This window comes from Diadema setosum, chromosome 12 (assembly GCF_964275005.1).
Source record: "Diadema setosum chromosome 12, eeDiaSeto1, whole genome shotgun sequence".
Lineage (NCBI taxonomy): Eukaryota > Metazoa > Echinodermata > Echinoidea > Diadematoida > Diadematidae > Diadema > Diadema setosum.
The window spans coordinates 24,228,455-24,251,757 of record NC_092696.1 but is presented as its reverse complement, the minus strand read 5'-3'; the positions used below and the strand labels follow the sequence as shown (position 1 = coordinate 24,251,757).

Below are 23,303 nucleotides of genomic sequence, written 5' to 3'. Positions count from 1 at the left end.
AACTTCAACTTAACAGTTTTTTAAAATACAATGTATGTTGTGCACATTTACCTTCTTTTTTTTTTTCTAATGTAATGTGAGTACATAACACACATTTCTGTGGGTGAGTGTTGTGATGAGGGTAGTGAACCTTGCATGTAATTTGTTCTTCTCTTTTTTTTTTTCTTTTTTTTTTCTTTTTTTGATGGAGAAGGCATCCATCTATGAGAGGAGATGGAAGTAAAGTAGCAACAATTGATAAAGTGCAGTATAGAAATAGTTTGTAGTATGTGTCACAGTCTTTTTGTTAGGGTTTGTGTCATGCCACACAAGCTGCTTGCTGTTTAACATTGTGAATGGTCCTTGTAAGGTCTGTGATATCAACTTCATGTGGAATTCTTAGCCTAAAATGCAGATATGTGATCTTATGAAAATCTGTATATAGTATAGTACCAAATTCACCAATCAAGGCTTTTGCCAAAAAATCTGCCATGCTTCTAGCATTTGTATGTCTTGAAATATGAAAACTATGTACTAAAAATCTAAACAATGTTAGAAAATTACGTGGTAAACGTTGTACTTACCTTGTTCAGACAAAATAAACAGGTACTACCAAGCCAGTGGAAAGCTAGCCAGAATACTGCCTCTTCCCCATCAAAGGCCATTGTATCTCAAAGATTGTGTGACATGACAAGCCTAGGGCCTCTGGTAGCCATGTAAACCAGATTGGGGTCAGGGCAGAGACTCCCTACACTTCTTGTCTCAACCAACTTTAACCTCCTTTACCCCATTCTCTCTTGCTCATTCACTCATTTCCTTCGTTCATTCGTTCACTCTTGAACCTTCCCCCTTGGTGCTTTCGCCCAAAAGGAGAATGAGGTAGGCCAGCTTTTACATGCAAATAGCTGTCTTGGTATCATATTACCTGTGTATTGTCACCCTGAGTCTTATGGTACCCCACGTTGCATTCTAACCTACATTAGTCCTTTCTTTTCATATATTGGTTTTCAACCTGTATTACCTTCAGACCAAACATAGCCCAGACCCTATTAGGACCAGACACAATTTGTACTGTACTGTCTTGTCACCCGTGCACAGCTTTCTTTTATATTTATATTTTTTTTTGTGTGTCATAGTACCGTTTTTAGCCATATTTGTGATGAAATGCGATGGGGATTATATTGGTATGGTCATTGCTATGGAACACTCAGGAGTCCATCCATTGTGAGGGCAGTCAAAAGTGGATTGGTGAGAAGTCCATCAAATAATATTTTCATTTTTCATAAAGTCATTTGATCCCACCAACAGTGTAGCAGAAACGGCATCAGTCACATAATGAAATGAGGACCGAACAAACATGTAGACAGTCTGACCTACAGCGAGTCCCTTGATATGTAACCTCATTATTTGTGAGTTGCCCCCCCCCCCCCTCTCTCTCTCTCTCTCTCTCTCTAAGTAAACTTATCTTTCCTGCCTGCACCTATTTGGACACTTATTACACAGTTATGCATTTGTGCAGAGCATGTTTTTTTGTTTTTGCCCACAAATCTCTGCAGGTGTGCAAATATTTAGTATGATTAAGAGCAAGCTGGGAATGGTGTGTTTAATTGATGAACAGTTGAATTCACTAGATTGCGATTTGTGTCGAACCAATTCTGACATTGTTGCTGAGACCAAGCACCCGAGATCGTAGACCTCATAATATTGTTACACTGAAGTCTCACGGGAAATTCACCATGTGGAACGGAAAGCCTATTAAAAAACAAACAAAAAAGTGGGAGAAAATCTGCCATAGCCATCCTATCAAGACTGTTTGTACTGTTTGGAGCCAACATTTATAATTAGGTCAGTCTATGCAATATGTCTGTATCAAGAACTCTGATAATATAGCAACAGTTCAAGCTGTGTGTCAGTCAAGTTATGTGTTCTGTCGTGATCAGTGGATATTTTTTGTTACCTTCTAATGTATCCTATTGCAGTTTGCCTAATACAATTTTCTTTGCAGCTTTGTGTATGTAGACAATGTAAGTTTTATTTTAAAGGCCTTTACACCACTTCCATGTCAGTCTGATAGCATCTGTTTAATACAAATATGTGTACATTATTGGTGCTCCAGCTGCTTTCTGCATAATCACAAGAAGAGCTGTTGTATTTTCCTAATTCAAAATACAGTGTCACTTTTTTTGTCATGCCCTCAGCCATGTAACCTCTCAGTTTGATATGTCATGTGACCGCTCCACCATTGGTTTTCTGTGGTGGTATGAGATGTCTTGTGCTCTCCATGATGTAATCACATGTAAGATACTATAAAGTCAATTCTTTAATGCATGTCAAATTGCTATTGTGCTTGCAAGTGCATACTAATGCAGATGTAATTTACATCTCATGGAACTCCATGATTAAGTTCATCTTTCTCCCCTCTGTACCTTCAGTGTGTTATGATTTCTAAGAAATGAAAACTGAAAGTGCACTAAGAGCTTGACAAAATGACAAACTTACCTTTGGCATCCAACTACACCCTCCCCCAACAAAAATCACATTTTTGTTTTATTTTATTTCTGTGTGAAATCACAAACTCTACTCAACTTTCTCATTCTAAAACTACAATATGATTCTGTTCTCTTATTCCTTTCATATTGATTGGGAAAGAGTAGCACATTATTTTCAGTTTACCATAATATTATTTATTTTCTGTATCTATTTCTTATTAACATTGACACCAATATAACGTAGAATGCAAAGTTGCAAGAAAATTTGATACAAATCAATTCATATGTAGTACCTTTGCAGATCATATGTTTGTTAGCATCTTCTAGGTATGTGTGGGTTGTTGTTTTTTTTTTCTAGTGATTATTCAATAATTTGATTACTTGAATAGAAGGCATAGAAAAAATTAAGCCCTTCATTGGGCAAAAATACATTATGTCACACACTGTAATTCATCAGTCGTGTGTAATTATGTCTGCCAATCAAACTGTGATCCTGTGGATTAGATTCATAGGATTGTTAACTAACAAAGGTTGAATGACAGTGATCCAAGCTGATGTTTCTCAGTTTTGCAAGTAAGAAAACACTCTGCATAAGCACCTTAGTAGTTTTCACATTTGATTTGTCAAATGAAAATGCCTGTTTAAAGGGGAAAAGAGAAGAGAAGAAAAACATAGATCAGAGCACATAAGCGGACTGTGAAATTAGAGGTGTCATGGTGACCTTTAGTTGACCCCTGTTGACCTGGCTGTCATCCCCTGGTCACTGTGTGGAAGCCTTGCCCAAACCTCTAGTATACGTTGTCCTTTGTTTCTTTCATTCAAAGGGAAGTAATCTCAGACAGCACACTGTTGGAAATATGAGCGGTGACATGGAAGCAGAATATCTCTTCTGGATATTTGAATGAAATGAAACAAAATTTGTCATAATGAAATGGATGTCAGTGCATCCACTATTAAATGCCTCTCAGTAAGTGGCATGACATGCCTATGTAGGTAAAGAGTTGTTATGAGCCAAGTTTATTTGATGATATAAACTGGATAAGTGTCAAGTTCTGTGTCAGATGTTTCCTTCAATCATTTAGATGTTTTCTTTGCATATTATTATTGTCATTATTATTGTTATTATTATTATTATTATTAATATTATTATTATTGTTATTATTATTATTTATTCGGCTTTTAGTCACAAATATCAGTATTACATTATTCAAAATCAAAACACACAATGGAGAGTTATGGGTGCACCAGGTTGGGCAGCCCGGGTCTGGAAAGAGTCAACTAAATGACTTGGGCTGTGATGTCATAATGTCATAATATATTCCAGAACAGCGTTTTCCAGACTAAGAATTGAAAAGGGATTTTTGTCTCTTTGTATGTGTAAAGAATCAATGGAGTCAAAAGGGGCCTGAGCTAGAAAGAATCGGCTGTAAAGAGCTGAAAAGAATCAAGAATACATGATAATGTCTCAGTACATCAATCAAGATAATTTGTTGTGACCCTATTTGATGATTTCCTGATAATTGTTTTGTCATGATTTCCCAAAAGTTGTCTCATTTTGATTAAACCCTAAGTGAATCTTGGCTTGCTTTTTAGTATTTGTTATGGCAAATTGATTATAGTGAGTTATTCAATGGGTAAGTACCAGTATTTAGTATTTACATGATAATTATGTTCACAATGTCCCTGTTTGTTAGCTATACTCCATTCATAATCAATTATCAAACAGAAATATACTGAGATTTTTTTTTTCAAATCCTAACAAGACCTTCTTTGTATGACATTGTGCTGATAATTTCAGACATTTCTCATCAGTTATGTCTTTTTGATAGAGGATGTAACACTGCACATGTTACAGAGCATGAATTCAAAGTGCATGTCAATTATGCTTTGGGTTCCTGAGAAATTTAGTAGCTCTGTGCGGAAGACTGTTCTTGGCTTTCCAGGTAAAGGAAGATAGATAAGCAAACTCAGATGTCGTACCATTATAAATATCCTTTCATGATACCATTTGCTAAAAAAGTTAGCATATAAAATGAATTATTCCCATCTTCCTGCAGAAGAAACCAGAGAAATACAGATTTAGAAATACAGACATGTATTTTTTTTTTGATAACTACTGAATATTTGCCCCCAAATAAGTAAACTTGGCCCACTTGTGGTAACATAATATAATGAAGTTGAATAGCTTTATTCTTCACTGCAGATCGGCCATGTATGGTATTGCTGTATGAGGAAAGAATATGAGTGGGTAGTAAGTTCTCTGGAAAGCTTGCTTTTGGTTGGTCACTTAACATGACAGCATAATTGCCTTTTTATCTCTGTGTCTATTTCTTTATTTACTCCACCCAGGCATTCATTGAGTTAAAGGACATAAAAGAATACAAGACCAAGAAAGATATCTTCATGCTGGTAGAATTCAGTGAGTATCATGTAGTCATCGCAAGGAATGTTTCAAGTTCCATGTATGCAAATGCTGCAATTAAACCATATATGGTTAGAGACATTGTCAAAATTGAATTGTAATCAGTGATTTCTCTGTTTAAACAGTGTACTTTCAAGTTGTACAATCTTGTTCAGCCGGCAGCTTGTCAAAAATGTTACTTTTGATAAATTGTCTGCCAGAGTCCTTGTACTGTGCATGTTGTATTGCAATGTATTACATCATTGTAGAATTTTATAACACAGGCTGTCCTTTCATGCTTCTCTCTTTTGTTCACAGATCACCAGCAAAAGAGTGCTGTGCGTCACAAATTTCGCTCTACCATGGCCCATGACATTGGCTATGCCATGCTTTGCGTCTTCTCTTACATCGCAGCAGCACGCAACTCAGAGACAATTAGTCGCAAGGAGCTTGAAGCAAGGATGGCGGGGCGTAGGAGGGAATTCTTGCAGAGCTGAACATCACACACACATACAACAATCATTTGTAACACCACCTCTTGTAAATCCATCATTCCCTCTCTGTCCCAGAAAAAGTTACAAAGAACAAGTCTACAGGTGTGATGTTTTCACATTATAAACCTTGAAATCAAGTGGAGCCTCTTTAGTCTTCTTCAAGTCACTCTCCCAGATTATTTTTCCTTCTTAAAAAGATCACATGAGATGCTGCTGTGTAATGTCATACTTTTCTGCTGCAATGGATGGATTGCAGTCCCTCTGCCCAATCCAAAGGCAAAACCTTCAGGCTGGCTAGTCTCACTTCAAGTCTTTTCCATGGAGAATGAGAAGGATAAGGGAATCTTACAGTTTGCATGGTATTGACTTTCCCATCTCTCCTCCATCATGTAATTTTATGATGTGACCAGTGAACATACAGTACTGGTATGTTGCATGGATTGACTATGCTCAGTAATAGCAAGCTTGATAGATGGAGATAGGATAATGAGGAGCTTCAAGGAAGTCAGTGGAGTGATAAACCTCCAACCAAGTCTTGAGTCAGCATACTTGTCCTTTCAGAGTTAAGTCTCATTTGTCAGGCCACTGGATGCACACTGTAGGGAATACTGAAGCACAGAGAAGTGTGTGAATCCATCACTGAGCTACACAACTAGGTACATGCTGTGTCATTTAAAAATGCATGGTGCAAGCTAATTTATGTTGATAGATGAAGCATTTTGTAACCAGAGTCAACATCGCTACAACTTAATGCATGATCACATATACGTGGCATGTAACTGTGTAGTTTGAGGTATGAATCTTGGAGTTTTATTACCACAGCAACAGTCAGAGTAGTGAAGACATCTGACAGCAATTTCTGTTCTTTCATACAGAGTATCAGGTAGCTATTTTGCCAAACAGGGTATAACTTAAAACACTGTCAAGTTGTGCTATATAAGGGAATAGAGTCTGAAACTCACATGTATAGAGATACATCATGTATCATGTGAAGTGCAGACTATTGGAATAAATAGTTAACATACATGTATGTTTAGAAATAGAGAGTATTTGTTCTGCAAACCAAGAAAGAATGCTGTTTTGAGAAAGTATAATTGCATTCTAAAGAATTATTGTCATAGTGGCAAGCAAAGCACTTGTGATGGGCGTAATGAAGACTGAACTTTACCTTGAAAAGTTCCAAGCAGGATTTCTCATTACTATTTAAGCATTTGCTACTTCTACAGAGTCAATATACATGAATGATGACAGTGCTGCATTCACATGACAGTGTTATCTCAGTGAGTGGCCAGTAGGTGTACTCCATCAAAACTTCTCTTGTGAGTTTAGATTGTGAAATGCGCAGACAACTCTGCTGACTCTGTCAACCATTTTGTTACATATCATTTTTTCCTTTCATCCAATGAGCAATGTGATATCAAGATATCAGAACTGATTCACACAGTGACGACAAAGACAGAAATGGGTCTATGATAAAATCTGAATTTGTGAGATGTACCACAGCAGTGTGGTATAGATTTGAACTCTAGTTTTTGTATAATTCAGATGATATGAGAAGAATATATTGCTCTTACCATGACTCACTTGTTGGCTCTTATGAGAATATAGCATTTGGTGAAGAATCAGATCTAAGTTGTCAATTTCAGAACAAATATCCTCATTTCCTTTATATTCAGTTAATGCAGTTTCGTTGTATGCGGGAGATTTATCATTGCTTTGTTTTGTTTGTAAGTGGAAAACAAACGGAAATACTTATTTTGCTTGTGTTTTTGATTTTCTTAACCCACCCTTGAGTCCTTAGACAGCAAAAATAAAAAATAAAAAATAAAAAAAATAAAAAAGAGGCTTATACTTGTAGTTTAGGATGCTATGCCAAGGTATTCAGGGCAGCTTAAATCCCTAATTGATATCCCTCTCAAGCCCAGACTGTTTCAATTGAGCAATATTGGGTGGTAGAAGGCTTAACGGTGCACCACGTATTCTTTCTAGGGTATGTGTTTGGCCCTGAAAAGGGCCTACCCAGTCTCTTTTTCAGGACCAAACACGTACCCTAGAAAGAATATGTGGTGCACCATTAGGCCTTCTACCACCCAACATTCTACCACCATGGAAGCCTTCAAAGATTTGAGCAATATTGATGTGGAGTAGATATCATAATGCTTGGAAAATGTCAAGTGAATCTGGCACATGAACATCAAAAGTTCTTCAATGATTGGTAAAAACACAGTGCAAAGAGGATGGAATGAAGCTGGTTTATAAAACTAGCTGTGCAAGATTTGTTCTGTCTGTTGATTTTCTATGAGAAACACCTTGAAACAGCACACCTGCCCCCCCCCCCCCAAAAAAAAATAATTAATTAAATTAAATGAATTGATAAAAGTTAAATAATGATTATGACCTGTTGTTACACTGGCTTCAATATAAGTAGGAGGTGCTGGGTCACTTATTGTTTGGCTCCATGAGTGAAATACACATGTACCATTTGTAGGAACATAGATTTGCCTGCTTGTATTTTGTAGTCTTAGGCCTATGCAGTGGCGGATCCAGAGGGGGGCGCACCGGGCGCCCCCCCCCCTCTTTTATTTTTGGTTAAAACAAAAGATATAAAAAGAAAAAAATGGGGGGCTTGCATGCGCCCCTCCCCCCTTTAACTTTGCAAAGGTGCCTCCCCTTTACGGAATTCCTGGATCCGCCCCTGCTAAGGCTGTATTTGTGTCAGTGGAAGTTAAAATAAGGAAGGATATGTGGTCATCGAGTAGTCTAACATCCTTTTATAAACCAGCAGGAAGCAAACTACTGGATCTTCTTCTTTCGATAACTTACAGGCCACCATGTGGTGTATCAACATAGTGGTACCTTTATACTCACAATGAATACCTTTCCAGGTCCCAGCAACAAATTTTAGCTTTTCTCTTCGGGTATATATTTCTAACCTACAGTGTGTACCTTATGGAAGAATTTTCTTCAGAACTTGTGTATTCCTTACTGATTAGTACTGAAATGTGCAATACAAACATTATTTAATGCTCAATTCTTTCCTGCAAATTTATCTTAGTTGGTAATCTGTTCACCTGCTGTGTGAATGTGGCAAAACTTTCTAGTATTCATTCATATTTATATTCTTCCATTAAAGTTAGCATTGTTTCCTTGTATCATTGCTTATCTTTTCCATTTGTGTAAAATATAATAGAACTGCATATTTATGTGCATATATGTGCATACTTTATTTACCAAGGTATTATTGATATACATGTATGGTGTTCACTAGCCTATGGTATTGGCATGTATTCCAAAATTCTTGCTTTCATGATATCGGTATATATTCATTTATCATTTATTTTTACATTCATTGACTTTTTTCTGGAGAAATTAAAGCATGTATTAGTTTGACAGAGGCAAAATCTTTTATCAAGGTACGGACATGTGTCATTACATTATGCCCTGTTGTATTTAAATTTTGCCATGAGTATTCATGTATAGTGTAAAGAGTAGTATAAAAAAAATAGTACAAATATTACTGTTTGCTGTCATATTTCTTGTTTCTTATCAAATTACCATTTCCATTCTTGTTCACTTGCCCCAAACAGTTATTGAGGCATCAGACTATTCTAGAAGAATGAGTTTTACCTTTATTGTTTTTGTTTTGGGGTTTTGGCACCAAGTCAGTGTCTCAATGTACGTGTGTCATAAATACACTGCAAATAGCAGCAATGATTAGAGCTCCATGGCAGTGGTATTGAATGATCCTGTGTATTAGAGCCAAGAACACTTTTTGTGCACATTGTGTCTCATAGAGATCACTTATTTTTGTGAATGTAGACTGTAGGAATATCATGAAGATTCCTATGCAGCATTTTGCACCAGGACTGTATATACTTATTTATGCTTCTCAAATCGGGGGGTGGGGGAGAATCTTGATATTGGATGTTACAGTACTGTAAGGCATGTGCCATTATTCTCTCTCTCTCTTTCACTATGTCTCTTCAGTCCACATAGCACTTTTTTGTTGTTTTTCTTTGTTGCTGTATCTGTGCTATTTAATGCATTGCAGGAACAACAGAATGACAACTGCAAATCAGAAGCATAACATGTACATTTCTTTAATTTATATGATGCATGCATTATAATGATCAAGCTTTATACTGGTTCTGTGCATACATGTAATAATGGTTATATACATGTATTATTGTAAAGCCCAGTTTATATATTGATCTGATATATATTGATAGCCAAGTATATATATATATATATATATATCCTTATGTTACAGTACATGTATAATGCTTACCTACGGTATCTGATGCATATATAATGATGGTCAAAAACATGTGTGTGAAAGTTGATTACCCATATCATTTTGACTATAAAAGGATAGTTATTCTCAAGTACAGATATTGTAATAATTACTTGAACAGGGATAATTGTCATGGCTCTAGAAACAAAGAAAAATATACACAAGAAAAATGTGTGTATTCATTTTTGCATCAAACATGATATCAGCCATATTCTGCTGATCTAAAAAAACTTGAATAGCCAATCCTCCCTACTCCCCACACACCCACATGCCCACACACACAATCAGATAAGCTGGGACTAATATTCTGTGATATAGCTTCGATTTGTGTGTGTGTCTTTCACTAGAGATGACAAGTATGACTGAGCTAAATGTTTATCATGGTGTTACAGATGGTGTTTTCATTAGCCATAACTATTTTATTTTGTCCGGAGGGGAGTGGTTGCTTTGAATTCCAAGGTTTTTGCCAAAAAAATGTTGTGTATATTATATTTCCATGTTGTTTAGCAGCACTTTTTTTTTTCAAAGAGAAACAAGTATAAGTGTGTAACAGTGTATGTTGCGCATGTGAGAGAGAGAGAGAGAGAGGAGACAGAGGGAGAGAGATTAAGGAGCCATAAGTGATAATCATCGTGAAAAGAATTCATTGTATTTTACTGCCATATCCAGGGTAGTATGCCAATGTGTAATCTCTACAATGAGTCTATTATGAAATGATATACAAAGTGAATGTACAGTATAGTATTATGACATGAGAATGCATTTTGATATGTGTAGGTCATATAGGACAGTATTTGATTTTTCATGTGTTATATGGATTGATGTTTGTGTATGTACATAGCAAGAAATGACAAAGGAAAGGATAAAGGTAAGATAAAGAGTTTATATTATAAAGAGATATTGACCAGGCTTCTATACATGTATGTAAAGTTTATACTTTTTGTCTTCTTTATGTGTGCTAGCAATATATCAGAAGCTGAATATTGAACCTGCAATTAGCAGACGTTTGCTAGAAAATACAAATTGTATGTTAATTTGACGATTTCCTTATATCTGTTGAATTGTGAAGTTCATATTTATGAATTGAAAAGTCTTACAAATTGAATCACTGTTTGAAGCTCTTTGTGTCTCATGGTAATCATGGCAAAGAATGTACTGGAAATTTTGTTTCTGCTTATCGTAGGTTAACCAGTTATTTTTCATTTATTCATACATTTAGCGTAATAGTCATCAGATTTTTTGCCCCCTGAATGCATATTTTTACAACTGGAAACTGAATTAAGCTTTGTGATAGTTGCTTTCACCAAGTTCATGGTTAAACTACTCCAGGCAAGGAAGATCTATTTTCAAGTTGACATGAATTTATTGCGATGCCTTAAACTTAGATTATTTTTAAAAATGAAATATTAAAGGCATATAAGAAGCCATGCAATGTAGGTAAATATAGTGTGATTGCTTATGCCAAAAGTATTTTATTTTGTTTTTCTACCTTTTTTCTTTCTTTTTTTTTTTTTACTTTTCAAGAATTGGAGGGGCCTTGCATAATACTGTTTCTGCTAGTGTAAAAATATGCACTTCTGAAACCCTTATAAGGACAATAAGCATTAACCACATAGTCACTCAATGAGCTGCATAAATCCCATCTAACATCAATGAGGATTGATTTCATGTCTTTAATACAAAATTACCTGTAAACACAATGTTCTATGCCAAGCCAGATCACTCATTTCTGAGAACTGCAAGATTTTTCTGTGCAATTTGATTGAGGTTGACTGAGTGTAGAAGAGTTCTTGAATGATGCATAGTCTGTATATTTTTTGGCAGTGGTATATATAGCTTGTCTTTCCTGGTTTTGTATGATTACAAAGACTCTGAACTATTTATAGCAAAGTATGTAGTGTTCCTATTTTGTTCATGTTTTTGTGAATATCACAACACAGCCCAACTGTGGTAGTTGCCATGTGTGATGAAGGTTCAATCTAGACTTGCAGAGTAGTGTTTTATCTTAATCATATTTAATATTATTATGCAGATGTGTAACTGAAGTTTCCATAAATTTGCAACTGAATCTTATGTATGCTTGTCAAAAATATTTAAATAAGTATTACTTTGCTGTTTGTTTTTTTGATGTCCTTAGTTAATGGGAACTAGCCTCTTGTTTGATATTTAGTTGATTTCTTTGTGCTGGAAAGCAAAGATCAAACTATAGAATGTCAGCACGGTGTAAATATCAAGTGAAAAGGGACATTGAAATGAGAGACCGCTGGTACATATACTATAGAACGGTAAACTTGTGTGACAAAAGCTATACAGTAATAAGTAGATTTGATTTTGTACAATGTATGATCAAATGGCCCCAAGTTAGTGTATGTAAGGATTGTTTAAGTTTTCTGTCTGAAATGAGATTGCTGTAGGTTCGTTTGGAGGTATGATCGATTTGGAAAATAATTGGTACCCGTCAATATATGATATGGTCTGCCATTATACAGGCAGGTGATGGATGATACTTCATCTCCTCACACTTTTCTTAGGAATCTTTGTACCACCTATACATAGGCAGGACAGGTGCCATGATGTGGATGGCTACAGTGCAGAGTTCTGCCTTGCATACCCAATGATTTTGTACAACCATTATGAATGGTGGCAATGAACTAAAGTCCAACCCTCCTATAAAGAGAGTGCTATCGAGCATAATTATAGTAGAAGTTGTCAGGTCTATCACGTCCAAAAAGGTGCTTGTATTGCACTGTCAACAAGACAACAGTGGTAATGTATGTGTAAAAAAAAAAAAAGAATATAGATAAAACAAGCATTGTACGTTGTCAGAGGTAAACCTCAGCTTGTATATTTTTAGATAATTAACATACACTGAGTATCATTCTGAAGAATTTGTAATGGAAATCCCATCCTGGGTTGGAATGGTCACCTTTTTTTTTTTCTTTGGGACAGCTGTATGACATTGTTATGAAAGTTATATGCAAGTAGATGTGTAAGTGATTGGCGGTTATTTTTAAATGAATTAGAATGTAAAGTTTAGAAAAATGTGGGCATTCGTATGTGTGGCTAGTGACAAAATCACTCAGACTCCGCAATATACAGACTGAGACTGTCTGATTTACTGTGATATTCTGTGTGACAAGTTGTGAATAATGATGAGGGGAAAGGGTTAATCAAGAAAGTTATGATAAGGTATAAGTGTATACTGTGATATTTTGACAGATTACAAAAGAATGTCTGTATTTTCCCTGAAAACAAGCAAGATAAGATGTTATATCAAATGTAAGATTTGAGTGCAGAGAAAGTCATAAAGAGCATGAGTACCGATGCAATGATGATAACCATTCATAGGTGTTGGAGTATTATTACTATCATTATGAACAGTGAAATAGACAACTTAATGTTACTATGAAATATTGGTGTAATAAATAGATTATCACAACACAATCATTTGTCAATGTTTTGTCTTTTTAGTTTGTTTTGTAGTGTCTGGTAATGTACATGGGCCAGTGTGGACATAGCCGTAACTTGGGTATTATGGGGGGTTCAATTTTGAAAAGTGGAAAACAGACTAAATTTTTTAATGCTCGTTTGTTTTTCTCATTTTACTGATCTAATTTGATATTTGAAATGCACTATCTAAGCACAGTGACCGAGTTGGAGAGGGTGTAGGCAGGACATATCCCCCTCCCCCACAAGGCATTTTTTTTCTTTTTATTTTTTTTTCTTATACTTGAAAATCAACGAGCTTGTTCACAATTTTGATGACATATTTGGAAATGTTTCAATCAAAAAAGTATATAGGCTGATTATTTGAAGTTATAAAAACAAAACAATCCTTAATCTCATGTCATTTTCTTATTTTACTGATCAGATATTTTAAAAATCTATGTACTTAGTAATACACGTATCTAAGTGCAGCTAGGAATGGGAGAAGGTGTGAAACAGCATTGTCGAATTGCATTTTGATATTATGCACGTTGTTTCTCTATCAATATAGAAATACAAAATAGAATTGTTTAATTGTTGCGTGATTTTCTCATTTACTAATGAAATAAAATGTATCTGAAATTCTAATATACAAAAAGGGGGTAACATTGCTGGGGGGAAAACGCCCTCACTGTTGGCCATGGGTCCCTAGGGGTATATGTTTAACCCTTTCTGTGCCACGGACTTCGAGTACAGTGTAAATCAATTTATTAATAAAAAAATAATAAAAAAAACCCACATTTTGTTCAAGCAGACCTGATTTGGGGGGGGGGGAGGGTTGGGGTGTCATTCGAACACCCAAACAAAAACAAATTCGAACACCAAAACTTATGGAGATTTGCCCAACATTTACGTCGCACGTAGTTGCTCATTTGTCGTAAATTTAATTTTACTCTTGATAACTTTCTTTAATGTTTCTGATTGTTTTCCACAATTTTCACTGATCTACCTCTATGATACAAGCAGCAATGATAAATGAATGATTTCTACTGCTCGATGTTACCATGGACTTACTGCACATGGACATTCATCGCTTGTTAATTAATCCATGCATCACGCAAGCAATTTCATTTGCGAAGTGCACGTACTTTACAAGAGAAAGCAAATATGTTGGCAGGTGACTGATTTGTAATCTAATTTTCCCAATTTTTGCGTATTGTTTCAGAGCAAACATGGACGGTAACGGTAGACAACGTGTATGTCTTAATAAGCAACGTTACATGCGTGTCCACAATACTAGTGTCCACTTCAGTAATTACCATTTTTTTTGTGACACGAAATATATCATGTTTTGAGGTTTGCTGCTCCCCATCACTGGTGTTTATTCAGCTGGTAATTGAATCTGACGAATTGTGTCTTTACCATTATAAATTTATATCACATATCTTTTATAAGTAGCAACCATTCCAACACCTTTCACAAAGTGGCTGATGATTATGCAATGAGACATGAGTCAATTGTCTTCCTATCTGCGCGGCGGATCCAGTTTGCCACATACTTCTGAGTGGCGGCATCGAACCTGGCTTCAACGACAGATGTGACTCCATTATCTTGAACCTCCTTGTATCGTGGTAGTGGTTTGTTTGTCTGTGTGTTAATGTGTGCGTGTGTGTGTCTGTTTGTGTTTGGATGTTTGTGCGAGTGTGTCTTTGTACGTGTTTGGTGTGTATGTGTGTAGTGTGTATGGTTGTTTATGAGTATCGTGGTCTTTCTGTACGGGTGTATGTGTGCTGTGTATGTGTAGGGGTTCACATGGCCTGTGGTGTGTATGTGTTTAGTGGAGTCTGTGTGTCAGTGGTGGTGATGGTGTGTGTGTGAGTATGTGCGTGTGTGTGCGCGCGCGTAGGTGTATGTACGTATGTGCATGCATGTATGGATGTGTGTATGCACGTACGTATGTGTGTGTGTACGTCTTTTTGTTTTGTTTTTGTTTTTGTTTTATTTCCGTCTTATTTCCTTTGCGAGATGTTCAATGCCGCCGCTCAAAAATATTTGAAGCATGTGCCAATCTGGAGCTGCCACGCAGATAAGGAAGACAATTGACCCGTGTCTCATTGCATAACCACCAGCCACTTTCTCAGGAAGATATGCCTTTGTGATTACTTTTCGCGATCCCTTCTTATAAAAGGTAGGTGGTACAGACATGAGGATATGCGAATAGAAAAAAAAAATCCTGTGCAAGACATGCAAACAATAACAACAACAAAACAAAACAAAAGAACAAAACAAAACAAAATCCACACTTTAGATTGTAAAATGTTATCTTTTAATGAGATACATTTTTTTTTTCTTTTACAGCCTTGGGACATTAATAAGCTAGTGGAATGTTACGATTCAATAATCATGCTTTGGATCCTACGCATTAATTAATACAATGCGAAGACATTTCTACTCCTATAGCATCGTTCTGGTATGATAGTATACGTGTACTACTTGCTAGTTAATGGTTGCGTCCGGGGCGCGCGTTTTCCGGAGGCGTAAACATGGCAGCAAAACCGCTAACCGTTGGCAGAGAGGTGTTCAGCCCTGTTTTAACAAACCTTACCGCGACAACTTCGAAACAACGTCCGGAGAAGAAAATTCCTCGCTTCGGGCAATAAACCAGCAGGGTGCCGTTTTTAGCTTTTCGAAATATGAGGCATATGTCATTTATAAATATTTTTGTTGTTGTAGAAAACTCTTCACTGTGTGAGTTAGAATTATGACGTGGGTTTTTTTTTATTATTATTATAACGTAATCAATAAGTTTTGATATCATTTCGATAAATTATATTGCTTTAGGCAAACGAAAAAAAAAAGATGGTTTTGATTTTGTGAAATCTTGCATACCTCTAAGGTTAGACAGCACAATCCTACTACGTACTACTTCTACTACTACTACTGCTAATACTACACGTTGTATACGAGTAGACGGTGATTTACATGACGTGTATCGTTATTCATCGAACTTCTTTGTACTAGCATGACTAAAGAGCTGTTAATATCCTATGTGTAAACTAGGCCTTTTTATGATAAAAATCCTTCCTAGTTGAATAGCTGCCAAATCCCCAGTCAAGGAATTTTGATTAATAACGAAGTGTAAGTGTAATAACGATATCTAGAAGGCATTCACCGCCATTTGTGGTATATAATCATGACTTTGGAGAACATTGATACTCCGTGTGACAAAAAAAAAGAAGAAAACACAACAAAAACAAAAAACATTTCCCACTTCCAAAATTATCAGTCAGATAACACTGTCATTATATGAGTAACAGCTGAATAGTGTACAATTTCAGAATGTAGTTGGAGGCGATTCAAAAATGAAAGCATAAATAAGTTTCATTGCATTCATGATTAATAAGTTAGGTTCCAGATTTCTGTCAGATTTTAACCCTCTGTACAAAACTTCAAGTTTACACAGGAACCAATGATGTGTATGCGAGTGTGTGCTTGCAATGACTGGTCTGTTGCTAAATGGCACATGAATGCTAGATCAATAATTCATGATGGATTGCCCTGGGCACTGCTAGTCTGAATTCATGGTCAGGGGTAAAATGCATGCACACGGAAAAAGTATGCATGTACTAATTTTCAGGATAAATAAAGATTAGCTAGATAGTGGAATTCCTCATGAATGGATATTAAGCATTAAAACCCTGGCCACTGTCTAGGTGTTAACCACACACCCCCATACACACCAATTGACCCCTGTGCAAAGTTAAATTTTTGTACAGAGGGTTGAGGGTTGAAAATATAGCAAAATCTGAAAATTAACTTTAAAAGTTAATCTTGAATTTAATGAAACTGATTTATGCTTTCATTTTTAAATTACCTTCAAGAAAATTGTACACTCTCCAGCTATTGCTCATATCAATGTCAGTATTATCTGATATTTAGTTAAAATATTTTCTGTAACATCTAAATTTTAGTATAAAGTTATCTTCGTCTCGTACTATTCAAGAATGATTCATGATATTGACCTCTGGTCAGGATTGGTAAAATATACGGAGTGGAAGAAATTGTTTATCACTGTGTAAAATGTACACCGTTACATGTACTTCATCCGGGGGTTGTCATTTGACAAGCACCCCCTCCCCACCCACCCCCCCCCCAAAAAAAAAGAAAGAAAAAAAATCAAGAATAAACAAACGAGAAACATATAATCACCATAAAAAATCAGAAATGAGAAAATTACAAGAACAAGGACCAAGAAAGCAAATTGATCTTCTTCTTTTTTCATTATATGAAAGTGGCAATAGATCGCGAATTAAATCAAACCTGAATTAATTTTAAACCAGTTTGCAGCCTAGCAGATTGGCCCATTCTTAGTGTTATCAATGGATATCAATCGAAACCAGTATTGCCATCATGCACAGTCATATCTCGCATAAGGTTGTAATGTGTGGAGAGGGAGTGACACTGCACTTTAGTTAAAGGGATTGTATAGTATTTGTTAAGGTGAGTATTCAGCTTTTAATCTTTTGTGACATACTTAGAAATCACTTTATTATCTTAAAAAGCATACAATTCTTAGTGGAATTCAAATTTCATTTCATGCAAATCGATTTTAAAATGGCTGAGATATCCGAAAGCAAGGTAAAACAAAGCGATCATAATAAAAGTTGCGTCCCATTTTTATCAGGGTCGCTTTATTTTGGATATTTCAGCCATTTCAAAACCAATTTTCATCGAATAAACTTTAAATTCTTCTTAGAATTATATGCTCTTTCATATTTCATAAGAGTTATCTCATTTTCTAAAAAGAACATCAAAAAACTTTAGAAACCTGAAAATCCATCTCAAACGAAACTTTATCATCCCTTTAACCTCTGAACACACGACTGCTTCCTGTGATAACAAGGAAAGCCCAAACTGCTGCCAAACACCTGTACACGGGCGCAATCGTTACGTAATACATTTTGCCGCGTTATCCATGTTTCTTTTTGACGAGAGGCTTCCTCTATATTACAATACATTATCATCACACGGATCCTGCAATTGCAGAGATTAGAAAAATACAGTAAGTGAAGGTGTGACTCAAAATCAGACAAACAGACCAATATTGATAAATTTGTAAAAATTATTTTAGCCAAAGCTGGTTTCAGTAAAGATTTGAGTTTAGTGAAATCCTCACTCTTTGTGAAATTGACACCTTCCCTCTACCTATAAGTACACGTACCATTGAGTTCCATGCTATTACCGAGATGTATTTTGGCAACATATATTTTCTTTATTTCTTTCGAAGGAGCTACTATAGTATCCAAGGACAGAACTGCTTCGACATTCACCGTAGAAAAAAACGAGTTTTGTGGAACATTTGTCATAAGCTATATTCTTTTGCCCGCTTTTCCACTGTGACATCACGAATTGATGTACCCTGTCACAATAGGGGGGGGGGGCATAGCAACCATAACTATGAATACTCAATCTTTCAAACATATTATAGTCCAATTTTCTTCAAATGTTCACTGATTGTTTCAATAACTTTTCTATACCCGTTGAATTCACAAGTGTATTGGAGGAAACTAATCAGATAAGCCGTATAGTAGTTTGTTTTGGTTTTGACAGTCTCCCATTGACCCATAGGCCTACTACGCACGAATCTTGACAAAATCAACATGAAATTACAGAAGGAAAGAAAAACTTGTATCATTTCATCAAAGATTTTTTTGTGCCACAGTTAGCCAGCAACTATGACATTTGATGCGAATAAAGTTATCATCAATGTAGATAAAACATTAACATTATTATATTCTTTTAGGTATAACAGTCAGATTTTTATGTTATCACTTTCTACAACACACCTTCGCGCAGAAGTCTGGAAAGATTATCATTAGTCTCTTTCTTTACAATAATTGTATTATGTCATGAATTTGTGATTGTGACATTTCATTTAATTTCATTTATTCATTTTCATTTTCAACAAACAATGCAAGTGTACAAAACATATCATGCGAAAAAGAAAAAGAAATAGGCCTATACATATACATTTCTTCATACTAAATGTAATAAAAACACAAACAATTGTGAAGACATACCTATATATATATATATATATATATATATATTTTTTTTTTTTTTTTTTTTTTTTTTTTTTGCTAAGGAGTCTGGGTGCCAAAGTCAGATTTCGTGTCTAACCTTTGTTTTATCGTCCGCCCGATATTGGTTTTTGAATTTTTTACTCTGTGTGATGAATCCGAATCTGGATGATGCAATTCTTGCATTCTTGGTTTTCACCCTGTGTTCATTAACCCGAAGTGCTAAGAGCACAATTTTCACCATTTATAAGGAAATATAGGCCTATAGAGGAATTTTAGACTTGACCAGTCGTTTTTGTTTATTTGTTTTTTATTAATCTATAAACCTTGAAGGAGACAAGAGTTGCACCTTGCATATTCGGATTCAGTATACTCAAAAAGGGTAAAACCATCACTTTGTTTCAATTTTCACCATTCAAAAATGATATGAAGGAATTTATGCTATTGGCGTCATTTTGGTAACCAGTTCCTCGGACATCTTTATTACCTCAAAACTTTCAAGGATGAAAAAGCCGCAATCTCCCAATTTGGATTCAGAACCCCCGGAATAGGGTTAAACCATCACATTATTTTCAATTTTCACCGTTTATCTGTATGTAAGGAAATATATCGAAATTTCAGTTTTCAGTACACCCACCTGACAGCAAGTATGGTATTTAGCAATATCAAAAGAAAAGATTGTTATTGCATTCAGTAAAAAACAATGAAATGAATGCCCGCTAAAATGTCAACTGACGGACTATTCTGGTCACCTGCTCCAAACGCAAGTTCATTCTTTGTTTGAACACGAATTCCAAAGATGGTTACGTCGCGCCGGCGTGCGAGCTTATTATTTAAAAACTAGCGAAGTGTCTAACCAGCTGAGAAAAAAAGATAGCTCATTTGTACCAGTGTGTATACATGGGCTGCATGTTTTCTTCTTTTGTTCTGCTTCCTTGAGCCCCCCCCCCCCCCCATGCATTCTTATGATGAAGCCGATATGTCGTCTTCCTTGTTTACTGTGATTTGTTTTAAATTTGAAAACATTATTCCTTTTCCAAATCACTTTTAGTCTGAAATTCTGTACCCAGTATAACTAATTCATAGTTGTTCAAAATGTAAAAGTCTAAAAATCATTCGGAATTCTCTTTCAAAGCCAAGATAAGATCAAGTGAGGTCAAACTCGAAGAAGGTGATGTCATACTTCCACAAAGTCCATGAAAGAGTGTGATTTGAACTGGCTGGCATGCACTTGGAGGTCCAAATACACTGAAATAAAATGCGATCATTTACGTAAAGCTCAACTATCCAGAATACGCTGAGCTTGCTATCCTTTGTGCGTGTGAGGGAGGAGCTAACACGACCTCTGATGGTGCGAGTACAGGCCTATAATGTATAAGCAATAATGACCACTGTGTATATTACATGACCACACGAATACGGATTATACTCGTAACCTAATTCGCCTTGATTTTTCACTTCCGCGTGATTTGGCACGCCACAGTGACTGCCACAATTTACCCGCCCCTCCCGTACGACACAACACCACAAGTAAACAAGTAACATCTAAATATCACGAGCTTTTAACCGGCAGTGTGAAGACGGAATTGATTTCAAGTGTGGACAGTCTCCTTAGTGGTAAGTGTTTGAATGGATTTATTATTGCGATGATGTTTCCGAGAAGACAGTAGGTAGGCAAATTATTGCATGATAGTGCCAACAGCGCAATCACAATCGTACTTTCACAGTGTTAACCCTACGGGAGTGTACCCTACTCATAGCAGTTATACATTAACGCAACACATTGGTCAGTGCTCAAGGCGGTTTTGCATGGTTTGATTTAGGGGTGTAGTATCATTTGAAGTGAATTAAGCATACATTCTTCCAATCTTGGTCAAATGTTGATCATCATCCATGCAGTACGTACATCATAGCAAACAACATATCATAGGGTTGTTATCGTCTGCTGGAAGTGAAGTGAAGTATGGAAACATCGTGATGCAGAAATTAAACGAGCTGAAAAAAAAAAAGAGTAAATGGTATTCTCTAGGCTACATATACCCATTTTCTATTATGTCGGTAGTGGGTAAACGGAAAGATTTACGTCTATTTGATCGAAGAATTTACCCTTAGAATCTTGACTCAGAGAAAACTCTAGGTCGCCAGTCCTGTGACAATATGCCTAACATGGAATGATCAACCAATTATCAATCAAATAAAAGGTATAAACGATATAAACTACTGAACATTAGCAGTAAAATTCCTCTGCCAGGCAGCGTCAGCTCCGAGTAGTACATACAAGAAAAAAAAAATATATATAGCATTGTCAAGACTCTCCCTTATATCGATACAATTTAATTTCAATGTCAGCAACTATTCATGCACTGTTATTGGTAGGGTGGGTTCACATAGGAGTATACTATTCGGGTATACGGTGCACGTTTTCGAGGGCACGCGAATAGCTTGAATCGAACAATAGGATTTCCTAATACCGGGTCACATAAGAAGGCACTATTCGAAAATGCCATATAGCTGCGTATAGTAAGCATATAGTATAGTGGGAATCATGCTTGTTCGATTTTCGTGCGGCGTATACCATCCTGTTCGGGTGTGGCAGCTGGTGTTCTGAATGTGTGCTTTGGTTAAATAAGGTAATCGCAAGTTACAAATAATAGGATTTCTTGGTACTCATTATTGGAATATTTAGTTAATTACTTAATCATTCTTGTAATAAGTTGAAAATAATGTGAAAATAGATTTAATCCAAGAAAATATTATTCATGAAATTATTTCTTTATTATTTCACTTTTGCTTTGAGTTCAGAGCTGGGATGAGGGAGTAAAGTTAAGCTGCCCCCCCCCCCCCCTGTAAATATGACCTCATCATAGCAAAAATAGGAATAACTTATAAAATCAATTAGGCTGATACATGTTTGAAATGTTAAAATAAATATTTGGAAACGTAACTACAATATTTCCAATCACTTTCCCCCTCCCCCTCCCCCACCCCCTCCCCAAGAAAAAATAAAATTTCAGTTTTTAGTGTGTAAAATCATATTTCTTAAATAACCCCATCTCGATCGACTGGCTGAACTAACCCCATTCCAAAAAAAAAATCATTAAAAGTTGTATCTAGAGGCTCAATGATTTGCAGATGGGATTTTTCTGCCTTAAATTAGTCCAAAACAAGTTTATTTTCGAATCAATAAGTTATGTAGAAAAAAAAATATTATTTTTTTTTTTTACAGAAATTAACTTCAGGTAGGCGCTAAAAGCCCGCCATGCCCGTATAGCGTATAGAGAATAGCGAACAGCGAAGCCCGTATACCGCATACCGTATACTTCTATGTGAACCCAGCCTTTGAGTATAACGAAACTCTCTCTTGTCATAACCACTTTCTCTCAGTAAAAAATTCTCGTTGGTGCTATATTTTACACTCTGAACGTGTACAATTCATTGATGTTGCTTTTATTACAGCCTTATATCAAAGAACAATTTCATTCACCTGCTCCCTCCAATAAATAAATTGGTTAGACAGGAATTCACTTAGGTGTTTTTAGGCAGGGCAGTTGACCTTGTTAAGGGTAACGTTTCGTGAACAAAGCATGCATAGAGTTCGAATACATTATCAAAATGGTCTATTCAAAACTTTCAAGGATATCTCCTTTCTCCGTCCCAAAATGAAAAGATGTTTGGCATAACTCAAGATCATAAAGCACCAATTGAGACACATTCCACGGCCAGCAAGCGGTTTTCCTTATTTTTCCGAGACACCCCTTTTGTGCATTCTATAAATTGCCTGTTTTGTGTTTTGCCATTATTTTTTTTTGAAAAATGCTGTGTTTTGCTGTCTGTCAAGACATGCGCACAATAGTATTCATTGTATTGTACAGCATTTTGCTTAGTTTGAATCAGCCTGATACAGGAAATACAAATATTGTGGAGGTAGATATCGATTGCTCTTGAAGAAGCGGAGTTTTTTAAATGATCTTGAAAGAGTTTTGATAATGATATTGATGATGATGATAATGATATTGATAATGATAATAATGACAACAATAATAAGGATAATGGGGATAATAATGGACTCTTATACAGAGCTAATTCTACTGGCGGAAAAAAGGAGCGCTTTCAGGAGCTCTTGAGATTTATGGAGTTATT

At 35.9% G+C, this 23,303-nt stretch overlaps 1 protein-coding gene across 1 annotated transcript in view; it reads left to right on the top strand.

The window, feature by feature from the left end:
* Positions 1–7,354, top strand: part of LOC140236152 (MAP kinase-activating death domain protein-like) — a 94,394-nt gene extending 87,040 nt beyond the window's left edge. Inside the window, exons 28-29 of the mRNA XM_072316120.1 lie at positions 4,818–4,887; positions 5,188–7,354. Coding sequence (XP_072172221.1) covers positions 4,818–4,887; positions 5,188–5,366 — 249 coding nt within the window. The 3' untranslated portion in view covers positions 5,367–7,354. The remainder of the gene's footprint in view (positions 1–4,817; positions 4,888–5,187) is intronic.
* The last annotated feature ends 15,949 nt before the right edge of the window (positions 7,355–23,303 follow it).